The 19,988-nt window shown below is 44.0% G+C and overlaps 2 protein-coding genes across 2 annotated transcripts; one reads left to right on the top strand and one right to left on the bottom strand.

The window, feature by feature from the left end:
• Window positions 1–1,013: 1,013 nt before the first annotated feature.
• Window positions 1,014–14,216, bottom strand: Dhit (regulator of G protein signaling double hit). Its single transcript, XM_028312798.1, has 7 exons — window positions 14,040–14,216; window positions 5,465–5,565; window positions 5,066–5,074; window positions 4,138–4,227; window positions 2,647–2,708; window positions 2,215–2,381; window positions 1,014–1,604 (listed from the first exon to the last, which is right to left on the bottom strand). Exons 2-7 carry the CDS (start codon window positions 5,563–5,565, stop codon window positions 1,371–1,373), a joined length of 663 nt encoding a protein of 220 aa, XP_028168599.1. The 5' UTR covers window positions 14,040–14,216; the 3' UTR covers window positions 1,014–1,370.
• Window positions 14,108–19,988, top strand: chn (zinc finger transcriptional factor charlatan). The gene is made up of 8 exons (XM_028312771.1): window positions 14,108–14,218; window positions 16,108–16,360; window positions 16,867–17,055; window positions 17,812–17,988; window positions 18,069–18,716; window positions 18,881–19,119; window positions 19,409–19,765; window positions 19,808–19,988. The coding sequence occupies exons 2-8, from the start codon at window positions 16,121–16,123 to the stop codon at window positions 19,986–19,988; spliced, it is 2,031 nt and encodes a 676-aa protein (XP_028168572.1). The 5' UTR covers window positions 14,108–14,218; window positions 16,108–16,120.

Here is a 19,988-nt window from a genome sequence, read left to right as displayed (position 1 = left end):
TCAAAATCTTGTTCATAGAAAACTAAACATTATTGATTAGATATCAAATATTATTATAATAGGTACCTTTATCTTGCTTTAATCTTTAGCATTTGTTACCTACTTACGAAATTATCTCAATCAATACTGTTAAAATGTCGTGTGTGTGACCTCTGTGACATTATTAATTTAAAATAGTTATATTGTTTAACTTGTTGGCGCTTTGGAATTTCTGTAAGCCTTTAATTAGCTTATTAAATAAATAAATAAATAAAATAGTCATTAAAATAAAATAACAAAAAAATAGTTAATAATGTTATGTTATTTTTAAATAATATTTAACGCAAAGAATCAACAACAAATACTCGTATATTACTCACGAGTCACTCTGCACCCCGCATGGTAAGATCGAGGCCGTATAGTTAATTATCTTTATTTAGAAACAAAAGCCTTTACTTATATGTCTTATTATTTCGGTACAGGGGCGCCAATCTGGTGAGTGCAGATGCGAATCATGCAATAGTCCATTTTAGTCCTTCAGCTTCAGCGCTCTCCGGCTGGCGTCACCATCGTAGCCACATCGCCACTAGCGAGTGCTGTGCTAGACCTCACTCTCCAGTGGCGGCGCCCCGTCCGTCCCTGTGCCTGTCCCATTACTGACCGCAAACTTCATGGTCTCCAAATAGGACTTTTAAATATATTTTTGACACCACTGATTTGATTTACCTACCATTTGACCTAAATAACTATTACTGACCTTTAAAATGTAAGTGAGCTTACAGATAGATCGAAATTAGATGTATTACCTATTGTAATTTAAAAATTATAACACACTAGATTACCGCCCGCGGCTTCGCCCGCGTGGAATTTTTCGGTTTTTTATATAACCTATGACACTCTGCAATAACGTGGCTTTCTATTGGTGAAAGAATTTTTAAAATTATTAGTTGGGACTAGTTGGGATGGGATAATGTATGTTATCAATTTCGTAAGGTAGGATTCGGGAACGAACACAAGAAAAATGAAAAGCAGCATTACATGAAAACAAATTTTATTCGTTGACTCTCCGGCAAACTTAATTGGTCCACCTTATTATTGCTTCTAACTAGAATAGTGCGAGCTGCACGTGCGACGTAGGCCTGCGGGCCGGCGCGGCGCGGGCGCAGGTGGACCAGCCAAGTTGCCGCGGCGGCGAACCGCTCGCGCACCTACTTTTTCACTTACGCTAACTATGTACAAAATTAGTACCCGTTTTACCAACGTACTCGTATATCGAGACTATATACAGAATAGAAAATAGGCGCGGGCAGGCGTGAACCTCGGCCCGCGCTCGCGAACCGAACAGTATCGAAGAGAGTCCCACTCGTCGGTCGGCATCGGCGCCGCCGGGGTCACTGGGGCGCGGCGGGCGCGGCGGGCGCGGGCGCCGAGCCCGAGGGCGGCGAGCCGGCGTCGGCGCTGGAGACGCGCGCGAGGGCCTTGTACAGCGGCGAGTTGACGAACCGCGGGTACGAGTCGCGGTGCATGAGCGTGTAGATCTGCAGCTGCGCCTCGTCGAACGTGTGCGGCGTGGGCTCCACCATGTTGCGGTTGACGACCTCGCGCACGCGCGAGTCCAGTGACACCTGCAACAAACCAATACATTCAGTTCCCATAGAATTCTGCAGTTCCTATTAAAACTTAATGAATTACAGAGAAGTCCAACTCTTAGGACCAAGTCCATTTATATTCAAATAATCTTAATAGACTATGTAAAAACTTTTAATTGTTAAGCTAAGTAAGTATTTTTAATTATTTCGGTGACCATCTTGAAATATGAAGATTTTCACAATGACTCGCGCTGCCCGCATCAAGTAAATTATTTAAACAAGTTGAGTGCGCTTTGTAAACCTCGTCCACGATCCTAACAAAAGATAATAAAATAATCCCTGAAGGACCCTCGAGGGTGTCAAGCTGGTCTCTCCGGCGCTACAGCCAGGCCTGAAGCTGCCAAGCGCGCCTACCTCTTTGGGCGACAGGATGGAGAGTAGTCCTCGTGATGAACCGCGCCTTCGCGTCGAGGTGTCAAGCTGGCCTCGCCGGCGCTACAGCCACGCCTGAAGCTGCCAAGCGCGCCTACCTCTTTGGGCGACAGGATGGAGAGTAGTCCTCGTGATGAACCGCGCCTTCGCGTCGAGGTGTCAAGCTGGCCTCGCCGGCGCTACAGCCACGCCTGATGCTGCCAAGCGCGCCTACCTCTTTGGGCGACAGGATGGAGATGTAGTCCTCGTAGATGAAGCGCGCCTTCTCCTCGACAGCGTCGGGATCGGTCTCGCGCTTGAGTTCCTCGCACGCCAGCCAGAACATAATGTTCTCCTCCGAGTACTCGCCGCGTAGGAAGTCGCGAAATACTTTACGTCCGGCTGCAAGAGACAAAATTAATTAATTACCAACCATACAAAGATAAAAGGGATTTAGTGAAATCTCATACTTTTATAATTGTATGAATTTAATGTATGGATAAGTATGCTCGCACTGCTTGTGACTTTCTAGTGTACTAATAAACAAATAAATAGAATAGGCTCGAGTAACCTTACTAGGTTACTTCAATCAAGCCCTTGAAGTCAACAAAAGCAGATTACAGGCAGTATTTAATATAACCACTTTACTTTTAATTCGGCACGTTACCTGCACTCCGCATCAGTCGGTCGAACGACTGTCCCCAACTCTGGATCTCCTCAAGTGTCGGCCTGAAATTAATCGCAACTAAGTTAAGATTATGAAACAATAGATACCGTAGAGTAGCACAGATAAAGTAGTTAGGTACTAGACTAGGTATTTAATCCAGATTCCAGACCCGGTTTGTTTTGTGTTGTACGAGTAGGAATACAAGCACAAAAAGTGAATAATATCGAAGTTGATTTATGCTACTGATTTTAATCAACTATAGTTGACCTATAGGTAACTCAAAGTATTGCATCATCAACAGTAGAATGACAGGTCCTGGGAAGGAATAAGCCTGGCAAAGACGGTATTCAGAGACTGTAATCTGTAGAACTGAATGTTTGAAAATAGTTTTTTTATCTACAATGAGGACGCTCTTGGCCTGAATCTCACCTGATGATAAGTGATGATCAGGCCGAAGGTGAAAGCGAGCTTCACCCGGAATCCCCAACCACAGTGGAACTGGCTATCTTACCTCTAACTGCCGGAACAAAACAATGATGTTAACATTGTTGTTATGGCAACAGACTTAGGTAAGATGGTGGTAGCTAGCCAGGCAAACTTAGAACAAGCCCTACCACCAAAATGTGCCCCCACTGGGAATCAAACCCGGGACCACTACGTCTGAAGCAGGTGGTCTTACCACTAGACCACAGAGGCGGTTAGATGTGTTGCATGATCAAGCCACGTCACCTTAAATGTCTAGTTGTATAATTCAGATAGCTGAATTATCTATCTCAATCACTTTTAGCATCTTTTAGTTAGGGGAGAATGGGGACAATTGATCCTTACGGGAGACTAGATAGTAAGGAGGGGGGATGGAGGTTGTAGATAACATTGGATTTACAGATCTTCTGTGAACACTATAAGTATTTTATAATTTTAGAGTGGCAACATTTGTAGTTTATAGTACGGTCTAACTTTCTGAAGTTGTTACTTATGTCTTTCATTGTTGAGCATTATGTCGAGCAGATGGCAAATGATTGTGTGTTTCGTGTTGCAGGAAAATATATACACAGGTATAAACACTGTAAATCACTGTGATAATTGTCAGTAATTGATGTAGATCGTTTGGGTAGATATTGAGTTAATACCGAGACCATTCGCCAGGGTAGAGTCAGTTCAGTGGATGCGTGAGTAGGGTTGCCAGGTCCGGCTTTAACCGGCGACATGTTTGGCTTTTTACGGACTTGCCCGGCCAATTATTGTCTTGTCCGGCTTTTGTTAGGTTTTTATATGTGGCTGCCGCGCCAGTAGAAAGTCGAGCCACAGAATGTTCAGTCGAAGAAGGTGGTACTCACTCATGAGCTATGACACTAATTGCACCACGTGATATAGCACTTAGCTATAAGGTATGTCATGCATGTCATCATGTATGCCAAATGAAGCACAGAGTCCTTTTGTAATTTTGGAGCTGGCAAGCCATGCGCGAGGAACACAGAAGGCGGCACTTACGGCGCGTCGCCGTCGGCGAGCAGCGGGTCCTGCGGGCCGGGCTCGCGCGGCTTCTTGCCCGGGCCGCCCTCCGAGCCGCGCGCCGCCAGGCTGACAAACACACACACTTTAACACGAACCTTTAAACAATCTACTAATATCTTAAGGAAATTATTATAATTATTAATTTCAATTTAATCATAATTATAAACTTATTCATTTCATTATTAATTAACATCAAATAATTGTTTTTTCTGAGTAAGGTGGACCGACGATCTGGTAAAGGTCGCAGGAAGAACCTGGATGCGGGCAGCGCAGGGACGTTCATTATGGAAAGCCTTGGGGGAAGCCTTTGTCCAACAATGGCCGTCATTTGGCTGAAACGAACGAACGATGTATAGTATTAACTCGATTTGTATGTTGTGTGCACTTGTTATTGGAGCTGCAACAAGTTATATTTTATAACCTGCTTTATATGCTTTGGTATGTTATGGTTGTATCTCTGTTTTGTGCACCAAATAAAATAAATAAATAAAAACCAAATGCTATAATTCCTCCTCACTCCACAAACCTCAATGCATGAAAGTTATTCGTTATATTTAGAAATTGTTATATTGAAATGAAAAGGTAAAATGTGCATTATATCCGATATCAGTTTCAAATTTTTCATATTTTTATATGTACAGATAATATTGCACCCATCTGTGCACGCTTAACGATTGATACCTACACTACATACTCGTATTATTACTTAATACGAGTACGTGTCATTTCTATTTAAGTAAGCATACTTTCGGTGTACAAAGTTGGACATTTAAAATTTTAAAATTAATATTTTTACTGAACCATTGGTGAAATTAAAAACCACCCGACGACGTAACATCGGAGGCAGCCCAGAAGGCACACGCTGTAGCCCAACGACGGCATGCCGGCAGTTGCTCGTACTCACCACTTAGCCCTGAAACAAGAAATAAGTATTTAATTGTACATATATTCCTGCCTTATGAATATTATTTTAACAACAATAATAAATATTAATTAACATGTTTTGTTTCTTTTTAACTCTAAATTAACCTCACGAATGTTTCTAATAGATTGCCACTAAAAATTAATGATTGCATCCTGTTTTTACTATCATGTCAATTACCCATGTTGGTACGAAAAAAACAAAATTTCAGTAAAAAATACCTATTTAAATTATCGCACAACTTGCCACAAAGGTACTTTGTCGTTTTGAGCCGTTTGAGTAAAACCGCAGACCGCAGAGATCCGCTCGTACACCGACCCGCATCTTATATACATTTTGATCGGCCCGCGCCAGGCGACAGGCTGCACGTGCGACACTCACCAGGAGCACGAGCAGCAGCAGCACCAGCACAGACAGCAGGGCTTGGCGGCGGGCGCGGGCGCGGGCCGGCAGCCGCGCGCCAGCGCCGACAGGCTGCACATCTGCAACCGACAACCGTTCACTACACACACGGCACAGCACGACGAGAGGTGTTTCTGAATGCTTACTTACATTACCGAGTGAATAATACTCGTAAGTACTACTTATTAATACTACACTGGCACTGACCTGGCCTGCAAAATTAAGTACCACACTTTAAAAAAAATACCTGTAATAGGGATGTTTCCTGGGTCAAAAAGCAAGAGTTTTAATTATTCCGTCAGTTAACTTATCAAAAAATACTCTACACGTATTTTTCACTTTTTCAAACTAATGAAAATTGAAACAGATAAAGCGCGCCAAAGTTCATAAGAAGAGGCCCGTGACGTCAATGCGTGCATAAAAGTGCCGCACGTTGTGACGTCGTGCGGAACTTCAACGCACCATAACTATATAATTTGTGAGATTGACAAATAAAAATATATGTGTCCAATATTTTTTGATATTAAACATTACGGACTAAAAAAATTTTTTTAGGAAACTAGCAACCATGTTAAAATGTATGAACTGTATGTATGTGACTTTGTTGGTGTACCTAATAAACTCTTTTTCAGGTTTTTTTTTATTTAAAATGTATTGATATATACTTTTGCAAGCCAGTTGTGTTCAGCTACAATCAGGGTGCAAAAAAACCCAACTACGACAAAAAACGACGCTGAAAAAGTACAAAACAAGATTTTCAGAATACTGAACTGAACAAAGTTGCTAATGTAGTTGCATAGTAATTTTCACGTTTGGAAAGGCGTAGTCACACGTTGTCAAAGTGCTACGGTAGGTAGGTNGAGTAATAAGTAGTAAAGAAGCTATGAACGAAAAGATGTGAATTATATGCAATCAGCCCTTGAATACAGGTAAAGTCACAAGCAAATGCTAGTAATATATATATATTCAAAATGTGCAAATAAAGCGCTTTCAAATGATACCAAACACGGCATATTTATCTTAACTTTATTTTTTAACTCTGTATGTTTTGTCCGCTAGAGGGCGCCACATTAGATTTTGTGAAACCCCATATAGCCTATAACCAGCGGACAATTAAGACGCTTCTAATGATATGTCATTTGTCGAATTCTGATAAGTAGTTTAGTAGTTACGAGGGAACACATGAACATACATACATACATACATACATACATACATACATACATACATACATAGCCTGTCAAAATCATAACCCTCCTTTGGCTTTGCCGTAGTCGGGTAATTAATCATTTGCCATGAGCTGTATAATCAAAAAAATAGCTGGTTTAGATATCTAAATAATTTATATTACCTATGTAGTGGCTAAAAGTGGCAGTAGATAACCTAGTCTATCACATGAAAGCACGAGAGCATCCCAATCCCTGTTATCCTATACCTTCCTTTTACAATTCTTATAGATAAATAATTATTATTTATTAAAAATAAACAAGCAGCTTGTACGCTTACAGAAATTCCAAAACGCCAAAAAGTTGTATACGACGAATACATAATATAACTATGTGCTGATCGCTTTAGGTACTCCATGGGCCAGCCAAAGATATCGGTAAATTCAACCGTTAATTAGTAATTAATAAAGAATGAAAATTTTCCCACTTTTGTGCTACTACTTTTTAGAATTTGTTGGTGTACCTAATAAATAAATAAAAAAATGTAAGTACCAACTCTACATACATACGTAAAGCTTTCTAATAGGCAAAGCAATTAAGTATCTTTAATTCCATATACCTATTAACATGTATGTTATATTGTATATTAATATAAAAAATAAAAATAAAATAAAAAGCGTCTGATAAATTAACATCACAATGTTTACCTACTTCCGTTAACGTTCAACATTGACTAAATAACTGCGTACAGAATAAAAAGCTTCTGCTGGAAATTAAACTTATGTAGGTAGCTTACAAAAATGTTATATTTAATAGTTTTAAGCAATTAAATTAATAAAAATAATTATCATAAATTCAAAGTACAGGTTAAGAAAATCCTTATGAAAAAAGGATACTATAAAGTAAATGATTATTTAAATGACAAGAGTGCGTGGATTTACCTGCCTAGCTCGCCTTATTGTCGCACTTATCATGTAAGCTATAAATTACTGTATTGGATTGAAAACGAGGCTGACAAAGGTGACTTAGTTTCTTCCGCCACTTCTTCTCAGCACCAGCTCATATTATGTTGTCCCGAAGTGGTGGTAGGGCAAGCTATTATTTGGGACGTGTATAAGTGCCCAGGAAAGGGCTTAATGCTATGTACTGAATAAACGATTCAATTTTTTAATTTATTTTGTAAATAGTTTTTATTTATTTTATTTTTATTTTAAGTTTATGTAAATATGTTATAAAATTGTTTATTGAATAAATAATAAAACAACTATTTGAATTTAAATTAATTTTGGGGTTCTGGTTGATTTTTAACAATTTTGGATTGGCTGTCAGTAACTACTATGTAGAGATGACAATCGTGGTTTTGACAAGTTAACGCTACTTTGTGCTTGAAAGCACATTTCATCGCCTCTGTAAATTGTGATTTTAAACATGTATGAAACCTTTACATATCTAATACACCACCCCAAGCTAAAAGCATAATATCTCGCTTGCTTTTCTACAGACTTTACGAGACAATTCTACTAATATTATAAATGCGAATGTTTGTATGGATATAACTACCTAACATGTTACTCTTTCACGCAAAAACTACTGAATGGATTTTGAGGTTTACAGTATTATTGTTTATACATCATAATAACATATAGGCTATAATTTAAATGATCTGTGGCAAATCTAATTTCACGCAGATGAAGCCGTGGGCAAAAGCTAGTACAAAAATATTTTCTTTCTTTTTGTTTCTTAAGCAGGAGAAACAATTGCAACGAGACCGATATATTCTATGATATTTTTCCATATCCTTAAATTAATCATAATTATCATAATATTTTATTGCTGTAGATTATATCAAGTAATTTAGTTTTAAAATATTTTAATACCATCCATATAATGTATGTGTCTATTATAATAAACGTTGTTCAACATTCAATGGCACTGCGACACAACGAATATTATTACGCTTTGCTGAGAATAAAATCCACAAAAAACATGAGTAAAGCATATCGAGTACCTATCTTCGTTAAATAAGCATAATTTCAACATAAACATTATATTAATATGGGCAAAAATAAAAACACGTGAAAAATAAATTAATATTTGTGAAAAATAAAAGAAAGCCTAGAAAATACGAGTTATGATACTAAATATTTTTAAATAAAGCCCGATGTTAATCAAGCACAGCCCCACTTTGAACTTGCTGTGTTAACTCTTGTACTATTGATTATAGGGGTAAGTACTTTCCGATTAACAAGTGTACAAATATCTTTTGTATTTAATTTTTTAACATTTTTTGTTAAATACTTACCTATATTATTATTATCTACCAATGCGAAGCCGAGATGGGCCGCTTGTTATTCGTGAAGCTTGGCAAATTAGTTAATTTGCAATATTCTAGCATATCAAGCTTATTCAATTAGAACACTTGGTTGGTTCATAACAACTGTTAAAGTACGACGTAAGAATCCTTAGCCCTACATGAAACTTTATCTAACAGTTCTATGGACGTATAGTAATTTCATTCACTGAGGACAAAGGTCAGTCTACGAACTTTACAATGACGAAGCAATTCATTCATGTATGTTTGGTATGCAAACTGGTAGGTACCCACGGCACGTCAAGATGATGGCAAAATAAATTGACCCTAAACATGTTATGGCATGGCACAAACCTCACCTATGATTACGCCGTTGTTTATAAAACATTCACAGACAATTTTGAAGCACGTCTAGTCCACTAATCATCACTGACAAAGCCAAAAGATAAGGAATAACACACATTTTTGTAACTCTATCGTTATTAATCCACTAAATAAAAAGATTGCAGAGTTTTTTAAAAGAAAGTAGTAAGACAATGCCAGTAGTGATATGTTAAGCAGGTGACAGGGTCGTAGCAGCTCTACGGCGGGTGAAACTGCCGAGAAAAGTATCGATTGAAGCGGGAGTTGGTGCTCCCGTGCAGCGGGCCCGCGCCGGTGAAGCGGCCGGAGCCCCGCCCACACTTCCGACTGGATTCGTGAATTGCCGCGATTTTGCACTAAACACTGAACACGACTGTTCCACAGTTCACGGTAAAACCATTTCATATTTTTTACAAATATGAAATTCCAAACGAAGAATTGTAAACAACCTGCGGTTCCAGAGTAATAACTGACAGAACATTGTATGTACTTTTCTTTTTTTAATGAATTATTGCCTACTAGAATCGACCTCTAGTCCTGAAACCATTTTGTTAAAACATTTCAGATAACTATAGGGATGTGTTATTATTGGGATTTTGAGATAAATGTAGTTTAACCATTATTTTCAAAATTATGCAAAATGTAGAACATCTATGAGTAAAATCTCTATTTTTGTGTTTCTTTATAGGTACGAGTATATTTTGTTAGTAATGTTTTATACAGTGTAAATAATAAGTAAAACACTAATGTGAGTTGTACGCATATGCGTTTTGTACAATCGCGTGCTGTATAATATAATATTAGTTCTATAGGTTAGTGCACAGGCAGCTGAGTAAATACAACATGCTATAACAGTAGGTACGAGTATTGCCAGTACTACGATCTAAATATTCACACTTTAAAGTACTGCGTGCCAATATCGAAGATCAGGGCATAACAACGCATTTTTGAGAAAATTCATAAAAATGGGAAAACCAGCAAAATATAGTAGAAACGAACTGAGGACATAGCGCAAACGAGCGAATGCACGACCAATGCAGCAAGCTTTCTCGAGCTTAAAGCGCATCGTGGAACCGCCGCCCGCGCCCGCGACCTAACGATGATGTGATTAAGTAATTGTCGGAAATTTAATGAGAGGCTAGCACTGAATGTCTTTGATGAAGATTGTGCCGGTATGCACAATACTAAATCTCTTCATATCTTATCTTGATCACGTTCACAGTGTCAGCACATTTATCACGTATAGTGCTGATGCTGTGACGTCATTTACCTTTAATCTATATCGTATAAATAGTCACACAGTTCGCATTAATAAACAGATTAATATCAGAGACTAACTACAACACGTGTCTCATTCATTCATACAACATGGCACAAAGATCATTGGGGACAACCTACAATGTTATGTTCAGTAGTGGACGTCTTAGGGTTATATTCAGTTATTAATGTAATGTTTGATAGAATTACAGCATCTGCATTACTAACAAAGACGGTTTACAAAAAATATTTACGGGTAACTTTCGGGACAACCTTAAAGGGAAATAATTATGCGACAAATCTTTCATTAACTCGGAAGTGAGTAAAAAAAATAACGGATGTATATCTCGGATGTTAAAAAGCTCTACATTGCTAGCTATGCCCAGCACTATCGTAGTACCAGTTTGTTTACTTTTCAGTATCACTCTATTATATTATTTTGTACTATATTTATACAGATAAATCTATCATTATATAGTATTTTATAGAGAATAATGAGATATTATTATTACAGCATTTTACAATGAGATTTGTGTTTTTTATCAACACTGACCTTTCATAACTACAAGATATCTCCCGCTTAGAACAAAACAACATGATATCTGCTGCTAGCTGATAGCTACGGAAGTGCTGATACGAGATGTGACGCTAAAATAAATATAATTTGGAGGGTAGTAGGTGAGGGTCGTCCAGATCGGGCGCGGGGGCTGCGCGGCGCGGGGGGGCGGGCGCGGGCCACGTATTTATAGTCAAGCGCTCCCATTGAGGCGGCGGCGGCGGGCGCGTGTTTACTGCGCCGCTATATCCGTGCGCCGCGTGTAAACAACGCGCGCGCGCCGCCGCTCCCCTCCTGCAGGCGCACCGCGCGCGACCAGCGCCGGCCGACCTCAACCGGACAAGCAGAAACCTTCGCCGGGGACGGCTCCCGGCCTCGCGCAGCCATGGATGCGCGGGCGACCACTGGGCGCGGACGAGGGCTCCGAGGGTCCGGCCCGGCGCGGCATCGGGACCTCGAAAGCGGCCGACGATCGATCACGGACGCGCGAATCGGGCCACTCCAGCGAACGGCACACGGTCAATATCCAGGATGCACGCTGCGGGCGGACACATGCGCGGCATCGATCGAGGCGTCAGCGGCGACGACGGCCGCGGAGCTCACCTGCCGGCGGGCGGCGGGCTGGGTGCGGCGGGCGCCTCGCCGGCCACGCCGGCGCTAGCGGNCCCGCCGCCCCGCCCGCCCGCTGCGCGCGCCGCCCGCCCTGGCCGATTACGCATCGGCGCCGGCCCGAGCGCCGAGCGCCGGCGGGCCGACTCGATCGCTCGCACGAAGAGAACTTTCCTAGACGTTGCGAGGCGATTCGATGGCGACGATAAAATGATTGATGAAGCTCCGGCGCGATGTAGGTCGCGCGGCCACGCATGTACACCACGCCCGATGTAACCTAATTAACGCGAAAGCGCCGAGTACATGCGTTGCGATGACATCATTGTGATCGTTACTCTGTTACCATAAACACAAATAAATACGTATTGTAAGTATTTATGCGGCTGATACTTACATTACATTTAGATTACATTACTCGTATGTTAGAGTAGAAATATATCTAACGACAACAAGTATTGTAACAACCCAAATTCGTAATAAATCTTGAATATTTTGTTTTATTTATCTAATTACCAATAATCCAACAGTAAAGGTTAAGATACCTCTACAATAGACAAAACTCTATCTAATTGCTCTTAGATTGGCCCAATTTCCGAGCGAATGGCTTCTGGCTTGCTCTTCTGTGTCTGATTAATTTATAGGTTTTTGTTTGTTTCTTCTCAACGACATACTATTGTGATGGATGGTTACCTATCCATTAACTTTAAATTAATATTACAGGTACAACAAAACCAAACACGCCCATGTATGATGTATATGTAATATTCTATTTAAGGACTTTTCCCACGGCTGCAACTCCTGGATAAATTCAATGAGTGAAATATAAATTATCAACTATGTATTAAAAAGACAGCTAAAGAGCCTGGATGCGGGCAGCGCAGGACCGTTCATTGTGGAAAACCTTGGGGGAGGCCTATGTCCAGCAGTGGACGTCATTTGGCTGAAACGAAGATTAAAAAGACAAAGCTTACCCATTATAACTACATAATTAATTATGAATGCTTTATCCATGTTTGTGACGCATGTAAACGAACGCATTATACAACCTGTATAAGCAATATCGAATAATGCAGTGCAGTACTTGCAATGCAGTAATTTATTTATTTATTTATTACGTACACCAACAATAATAATAAGTAATGCATGTTATATTCCTGTTACAATATAAAAAAGTTTTGAGTCTATAACACTATACTAGTATTATTATGTAAACTAGTAACACTTAATAAGCTATTTAATATAAAGAATTTGAATTTAAAAAGCTACGACTGCAATAAATTATGAGAATGGTGGAACGGTTCGTAGCTAGCGTAGCTCCGTAGGCAGCCGTAGCTGGCCGTAGCTCCGTAGCGCTCGTAGCGGCTACGAGACCTTCACCGGTTCATTAAAGAAATACTAAATTATTTCAATGTAGAAACTTCACGTAAATCAAAAATTAAAACTTCGTCGCGTTTCTAGGAACTCTTAATTAATTCTAACTTTAAACATACAAATTACATAAGTATCTAATTATGACGAAATGACTTCGGTGTAAAAAACAATATTAGGTAAAAATGAGTTTAGTAGACTGATCCATAAAGCGCTAATGGAACTTTGTAGTTTGTTGAATTTTTGGCGATTGGTTGACAAGTTTTATCTATTTATGCTTATTATGCACAGCATTTTACCCTCGAGAAAGCTCTAATCCGATTTTACCCGTGATATCCCAGAGCAGAGTACTGTTACTGCATTTCAGAGTTAAAATTAACCAATTTTGACTACATCTTGGACCGTATCTTTGAGAGCTGTCTTGTGGTATTCAGTTACGCTTTAGTGATTTCTCTTCAAACTCGATTCAAAAAACTATTATTTTGTATATCACATTTTAATTAAATGACATCATCCTTGATTACTTTGTCAATTACCGTCGATGCAATTGTTTGTTTTTTCATAGTGGTATGGTAGATTATACCAAATATTCTTTAACGCATTGAATCCTGTAAGCGTTCGAACGCAACGGGGAAGGTGGAAGGCTCATCCGCGTAGCACGTACTTAGATAGTCGGTCAATACTCGGCGTGAATGGGTGCGGGCGGGCGGCGGGCGGCGGGCGGCGGGCGGGGGCGGTGGGCGGAGGGGGCGGGCGGCGGCGGGTGGCGTCAGTCGCGGCCGGCGCGCCGCCCGGTGCTGACTCGCCTCTCGCGCCCTGCCGAGCGCCGGCGCCGCATCGACCGCCCGCCCCCACCCGCTGCGCCTCTCCCGATCGATAGCGGCCTGCGGCTCTCGTGCGGACCACGCTTCCACGGACGCGTACCTAGGTGAGCGACTCCGGCCGCGAGGCTGTCTCCGGAGCGGGCCGCTCGCGCTGCGGCGCCGGCGGGAGCAGGCTGCAGCGGCAGCAGCTGGTGGCGCGCGCTCGCCCATTGATGGCGGAGGCCGGGGGGCCCGCACCGCCCGCAGCCTCCCGCGCCCGCGACGCGTCTGTCTATCTGCGTAGGTATAATGACATGCGTGAATGTAAATAAATCACACTCCCGCGGCCGCACCGCAAACTATTTCCGTGATTTATCGATCTATGAGTAATCGCGTTGCTTTGTGGTCCGCGTGTCTGCAGCGGTGGCCCGCGGCAGGCGCTGACGCAGCGCGAGTGCGATATGCGCGAGGCTTTGACGCGGAGGGAGGTAAAAGGACTTGACGCAGGGTGTAAGCGGTGAAAGTTATCATTTTAGATCCTTTGATGAACTGTTTTTATTTGTTATAAAAACATGTGGAATACTTAAAACCCCTTTTACCATTTCTCTCGCATAATAATCTTTCAAGTACCGGTTCACTCCAATCAATACTGCTTGAAGGTTAAGGATAAAGCAGGGTTTAGTTAATCAATCATTACTTTATCAAGAGGGAATCCCCACATTTCCTATACACAAATATCGCGGCCGTAGCGGCCACGGTAGCGGCCATGTAGCCGCGGCAGGCCCTTGTCGGTGACTGTACGTACACTGTACACATGCCGCATGATGAATCCGTAGCATTCGTAGCATCGCGCCTAGCTTTACTTACTAACTTCGTTTTACTACGTGCGTCCTCATAACCATTTTTACGTACGCTTTACATCAATTTACATTTTGTAACATAATTATTTCAAGTTGATTGGAGTAAACATTTATTTAACTCAATTTTTTGCAACAGCCTTGCCAAGCTAGTCCATGTTTTTTGTTTTCACATAGCATTAGCATTCGTTTTCACAACGAAAAAGAAGTACCTAATTAGGTACTTATGTAGATGTAAGCATACTCGTATTCAGTTTGTTAAATATAAATATGGCACTTGTAACGTCACTGGTCTTAATTAACCGAATTCAAAAAAAGAAGGAGATACTCTATTCTGTTGATATGTTTTTTAGGAACAAAAGGACCATGAACACTCATTATTTTCTATTCTAGTCACCTTTTGGCTCCATTACCAGATCGACTGCAAGACTAAGTTCCAAAACTACAATTCAATCGAACTCTAGTGTTAGGTTGATTAATTATTACCTACTTATTCCTTAGATTAGATTGCATTCCGACAAACAAACTGGTGAATAAAACGAAAAGCCCACAAAAAGTTTTCCGAACTTTGGTGTCAGTCAGACCCAAGCTCATAATAAAATGTGCAAATGTGAGTCGCGGGCCGCGGGGCCGCCCGGGCGGGCGAGGGGGCTGCAGGGCGGGTGCATCCCATACTGCTGCCTCCAGCGCCCGGAGTACTAGCCGCCACGTATCAGCTGTGTTGCCCAAACACACGCTAGGCAGGGAGGGTGCCGCGCTTAAATACTATGGTCATTGACTTTATCTCATTAATGTTTAAGTATTATGTATATCAATTATAAATACGGTGGCGCACTATCGTATGTCAGAAACTCAAATTGACAAATCCCTACGACACAAGGGTTGATTAAAGTAGTCAAATCGAAGTCAAAATGTTTCGTTTAGAATTGAACTAATTACATTACATTTGCATTAGGCGCTGGACGCAGGCCGCTACCAACCGGGCAACATGGAAAGCATTGGGGGAGGCCTATGTTCAGCCGTGGACGTCCTATGGCTGAGATGATGATGATAAATGAATTACATTAGTACTGCAGTAATCCGTGAAGTACGAGTACCTAGTAATTACTGTTTAGTGAAACTGCAGTGTAAATTTTCAAATTAATAAATTGATACCCAACTACATATTATATTTAGTACATAATTGCAGTGAAGTTAAATTACTTACTCGATTCTGAGACAATTTATTGATTTCCATTATCAGTATAGGTACTTACACTATAAATACTTACATGGATTAATATTATAAATACATGGATGTCATAAATAGTCAGATGCTGAAATTGTTCCCAGGTGAGCTAGTCGGATGATGGAGGGCGGGCCCGGCGCGGGCGTGGCGTCGCTCACCATGGACTGCGAGGACATGTTCAAGGAGATCACCAAGAAGCTGTACGGCGAGGAGGCCGTGGGCGTGGGCGTGGTGGGCGTGGAGTTCCCGGCGGCCGAGCGCGACCTGGACGAGGACCTGCGGCCCGAGGAGTCGCTCACGGCCTGGGGGCTCGCCGCGCTCATGCAGAACGGCTTCCCGCCGCCGGGGATACTGCAGGTCCGGTTGCTTTGCCTAACATTGCTCAACATTTATGTGTCGTGAGATTGGTTCAAGCTCGAGCTCGATGGAGGAGATTACAGACTCAATTTTAAAACATTATACCTATTAAAATATAAAATATCAAAATTAGTACATTCGGCCGTTTGGTGTAGTGGTTCAGAACGGACTACTATGCCGAGAGGTCCCGGGTTCGATTCCCGGCCGGGCAGAAATTGAAATGATGAATTTTAATTTCTGTGACGGGTCTGGGTGTTTTCTATATGTATGTATTTACAAAAAAAAGTATTTAATTATGTTTATATCCGTTGTCTAGTACCCATAGTACAAGCTTTGCTTAGTTTGGCAAGTTTCGGCGTAGTGTAAAATATCCAAGGATATTTATTATTATTATTATTTATTAAATACCTACAATAGTGCTATTAAGACAACCCTAGAAACGCTAAACCCTCATTCTTTATAGAGTGGTTCAAGTTGCTTTTGGTATAAACTGGTGGTATGTGCAGGCGAACTTCACGCCGCGCATCGACCCGAGCGCCGAGGACCGCTGGTCGGCGGCGGAGGAGCCGCTGGCGTGGGCGCACTCGCGCATCGCGTCCTACAACCCCGCGCAGCGCCTGTTCAAGTGCGCCGACTGCGAGTGCGTCGGCTTCATGGCGCGCATCGCCGAGCACTGGCTGGGGACGCACTCACAGGTTTTTATACTCAAATATACCGGGGTTTACCTCTGTTTCACGTGGGACGTCCACCCACAAGGTGTACCGACGACATCATAAAGGTAGCAGGAAAGCGCTGGACGCAGGCCGCTACCAACCGGGTAACATGGAAAGCATTGGAGGAGGCCTATGTTCAGCAGTGGACGTCCTAAGGCTGAGATGATGATGATGACCTCTATTTTCCTTAACACTCACTTAACCATCTACTACAACAAGTACATATGACAAAGATTATTCAAACAATGAAAGACGAAAGGTCTTCACAAAACAATTTCGGGCGATTAAGTTTGGCGGGTCACACCCCGAAAGAAAAATAAGGGATCTATCTACTTATTATACTTACCATTAAAATTGCATTGCTTTTAATTTTTTTCTTTGTTCAAGGTACTTAATTCTTGAAATTTTCTGCCGTTTGTGACGCACGTGTGTTATCATAATTATCTCTTATCAAAGATCTTTGTACAGACATCATCCTTCAACATAAGTAATTATAAGACGGATAAGATAATAAACCTTCATTAATGTTTATAATACTAACCTAAACTTCATTAATCACCAATTTATTAATCGTACTACGTGCGTATTTAACACGCTATTATTGTATGATAAAGTACTTAAAGGTATTAGGAAAAATACAGTAATTTATTTCAAAATAAGTAAGATGCCTCATTCATGTAAACAAGTATAACTGAATCATAGTTTAGTTAATAAACAAATTAAAATTTGCGTGTGCAGGCGCGCGCGTTCCAGTGCCCGGTGACGGGCTGCGGCTTCGCGTCGGGCTGGGCGCGCGGCGTGCGCTCGCACCTGGCGCGCGACCACCACTCCGACCCCGCCGCCGCCGACCACCTGCTGCGCGACAACGCCGCGCTCGACGACCTCACGCGCTACCTCAACCGCCTCAAGGCCAAGGTCCGCACGCTCCCCGCCGCCGCTCCCGCCGGCCGCGGCAGCCGAGTTAATGTTGATATTAAACGAGGACTCGTTCGCAGGTGGAACAAGCGCGAAACGAAAGGCGGAACAGCGTGGGCACCGAGACCGCCCAGGTGCAGGCGGAGGCGGGCGCGGGCGCGGGCGAGGCCGGCAAGCGCTACGCGTGCGGCGCCTGCCCCTACGCCACCGACCGCCGCGACCTCTTCACGCGCCACGAGAACATCCACCGCGACGAGAAGCCCTTCCACTGCTACCTCTGCCAGAAGCAGTTCAACCGCGCCGACCACGTGAAGAAACACTTCCTGCGCATGCACAGAGACCAGCCGTACGACTTGAACAGGATCAGGCGGGCGCAGCCGAAGCCGCAGCCGGCGGCGGCCCCGGCGCCCGCGCCGACGCAGGCGCTGCATTACTACACGAAGCCGCCGGCGGAGCCGCCGCCCCCGCCGCCGCTGGAGTTCCGGCCGGCGCCGCCCGCGCCCGCCGCGCCGCCGGGCCCGCCGCCCGCCGCGCCGCCGCCCGTCAAGCTGGAGCGCGCGCCGCTCGCCAAGGCCGAGCCCGCGCTCGTGCCGCACCCCGGCCACCCGTCGCACCCCGCGCACCCGGCGCACCCCGCGCTGCACAAGCAGGCGCCGCCCGCGCAGCCGCCGCAGCCGCCGCCCGCGCCCGCCGCCGTCGCCACGTCCTCCTCACCCGTCCGAAGAAAGGTAACGAGATAAATCACCCAAGTGAATAACTTTAGCTAAAAAGTCAGTAAAACAAAAAATAATAGAGTATGAACCTATTTGGACTTCTTCTGGTCTAAAGCACAGACGGTGGACCGGTATAGATTACTCAGTTCCACTGACAAAAAAGCGGCTGTTGTCCACAGGGCGAGCGGCGCTACGCGTGCTGCTACTGCTCGTGGTCGGGCGTGGACAACTGGTGCCTGAAGCGGCACCTCAACACGCACCTGAAGCCGTTCGCGTGCGCGCTGTGCGAGTACAAGGCGGCGCGCGCCGAGCGCCTGGCCACGCACGTGCACAAGGTGCACAACAAGAAGTCCTGCGGCAAGTGCAACTTCCTCGCGGACGACCAGCACCAGCTCGCTCACCACTTGCGGGAGACACAGTAAGACATTCTATGCCTGATAACTATCTAAAGCCCGTTTTCAGCTTTTACAATTTAGTAAGTCCCATGACCCCAGATATGAATAGGTACGAGTTCTCACTGGCTAACCGCTATCATTATTTTGGGGCTACTTTACAATAATTCATTCAAAATTAAAACATCTAACTACTTACCTATCTAGGTATTTATGCTTACTTAGTTGTGGTTTTTTATTGAAAAACCTTCTGTCCTAGCAACTGCCACACAACTGCTAAGCTGCTAGCTCAAAAGTAACTTTCAATGTTTACAGTCACATCGAGCATCGGAACCTTAAAGTGCCCACCGGCGTGGGCCGCGTGGCCAGCGGGAGCTTCAGCGTCGCAACGGCCACGGTGTCCACCGCCACCGACGCCGTCACGACCGTCGTGACCAACGGCGTCGTCGCCAACGGGGTGGTGACCAACGGAGTCGTGAGCAACGGCGTCGTGAGCAACGGCGTCGTGAGCAACGGCGTCGTGAGCAACGGCGTCGTGAGCAACGGCGTCGTGAGCAACGGCGTCGTGAGCAACGGCGTCGTGAGCAACGGCGTCGTGAGCAACGGGACCGGCGCGCCGGCGGTGGTGGCGGGCGTGGGCGTGGGCGGCGGCGCGGCGGACGGCGGCGCGGGCGCGGCGCGGCGGCGGGAGGCGCGCGCGGCGGGCGCGGCGCGGCTGTTCGGCTACCTGGAGGCGTCGGACGGCTCGGGCGACGAGTACGAGGGCGCGCTGGGCGGCGAGTTCGCGGGCGCGGCGGGCCCGCAGCACGGCGCGGCGCCGCACTACGCGCGCGACAAGGAGAACGCCGCGCCGCTGCACCACGCCGTGCACCACGAGCACTGCCTGCGCTACTAG

Source organism: Ostrinia furnacalis, unplaced genomic scaffold (assembly GCF_004193835.3).
Source record: "Ostrinia furnacalis isolate ACB-3 unplaced genomic scaffold, ASM419383v2 OfSCF4105, whole genome shotgun sequence".
NCBI classification, from domain to species: Eukaryota; Metazoa; Arthropoda; class Insecta; order Lepidoptera; family Crambidae; genus Ostrinia; species Ostrinia furnacalis.
This window is presented reverse-complemented; position numbering and strand designations above follow the sequence as displayed.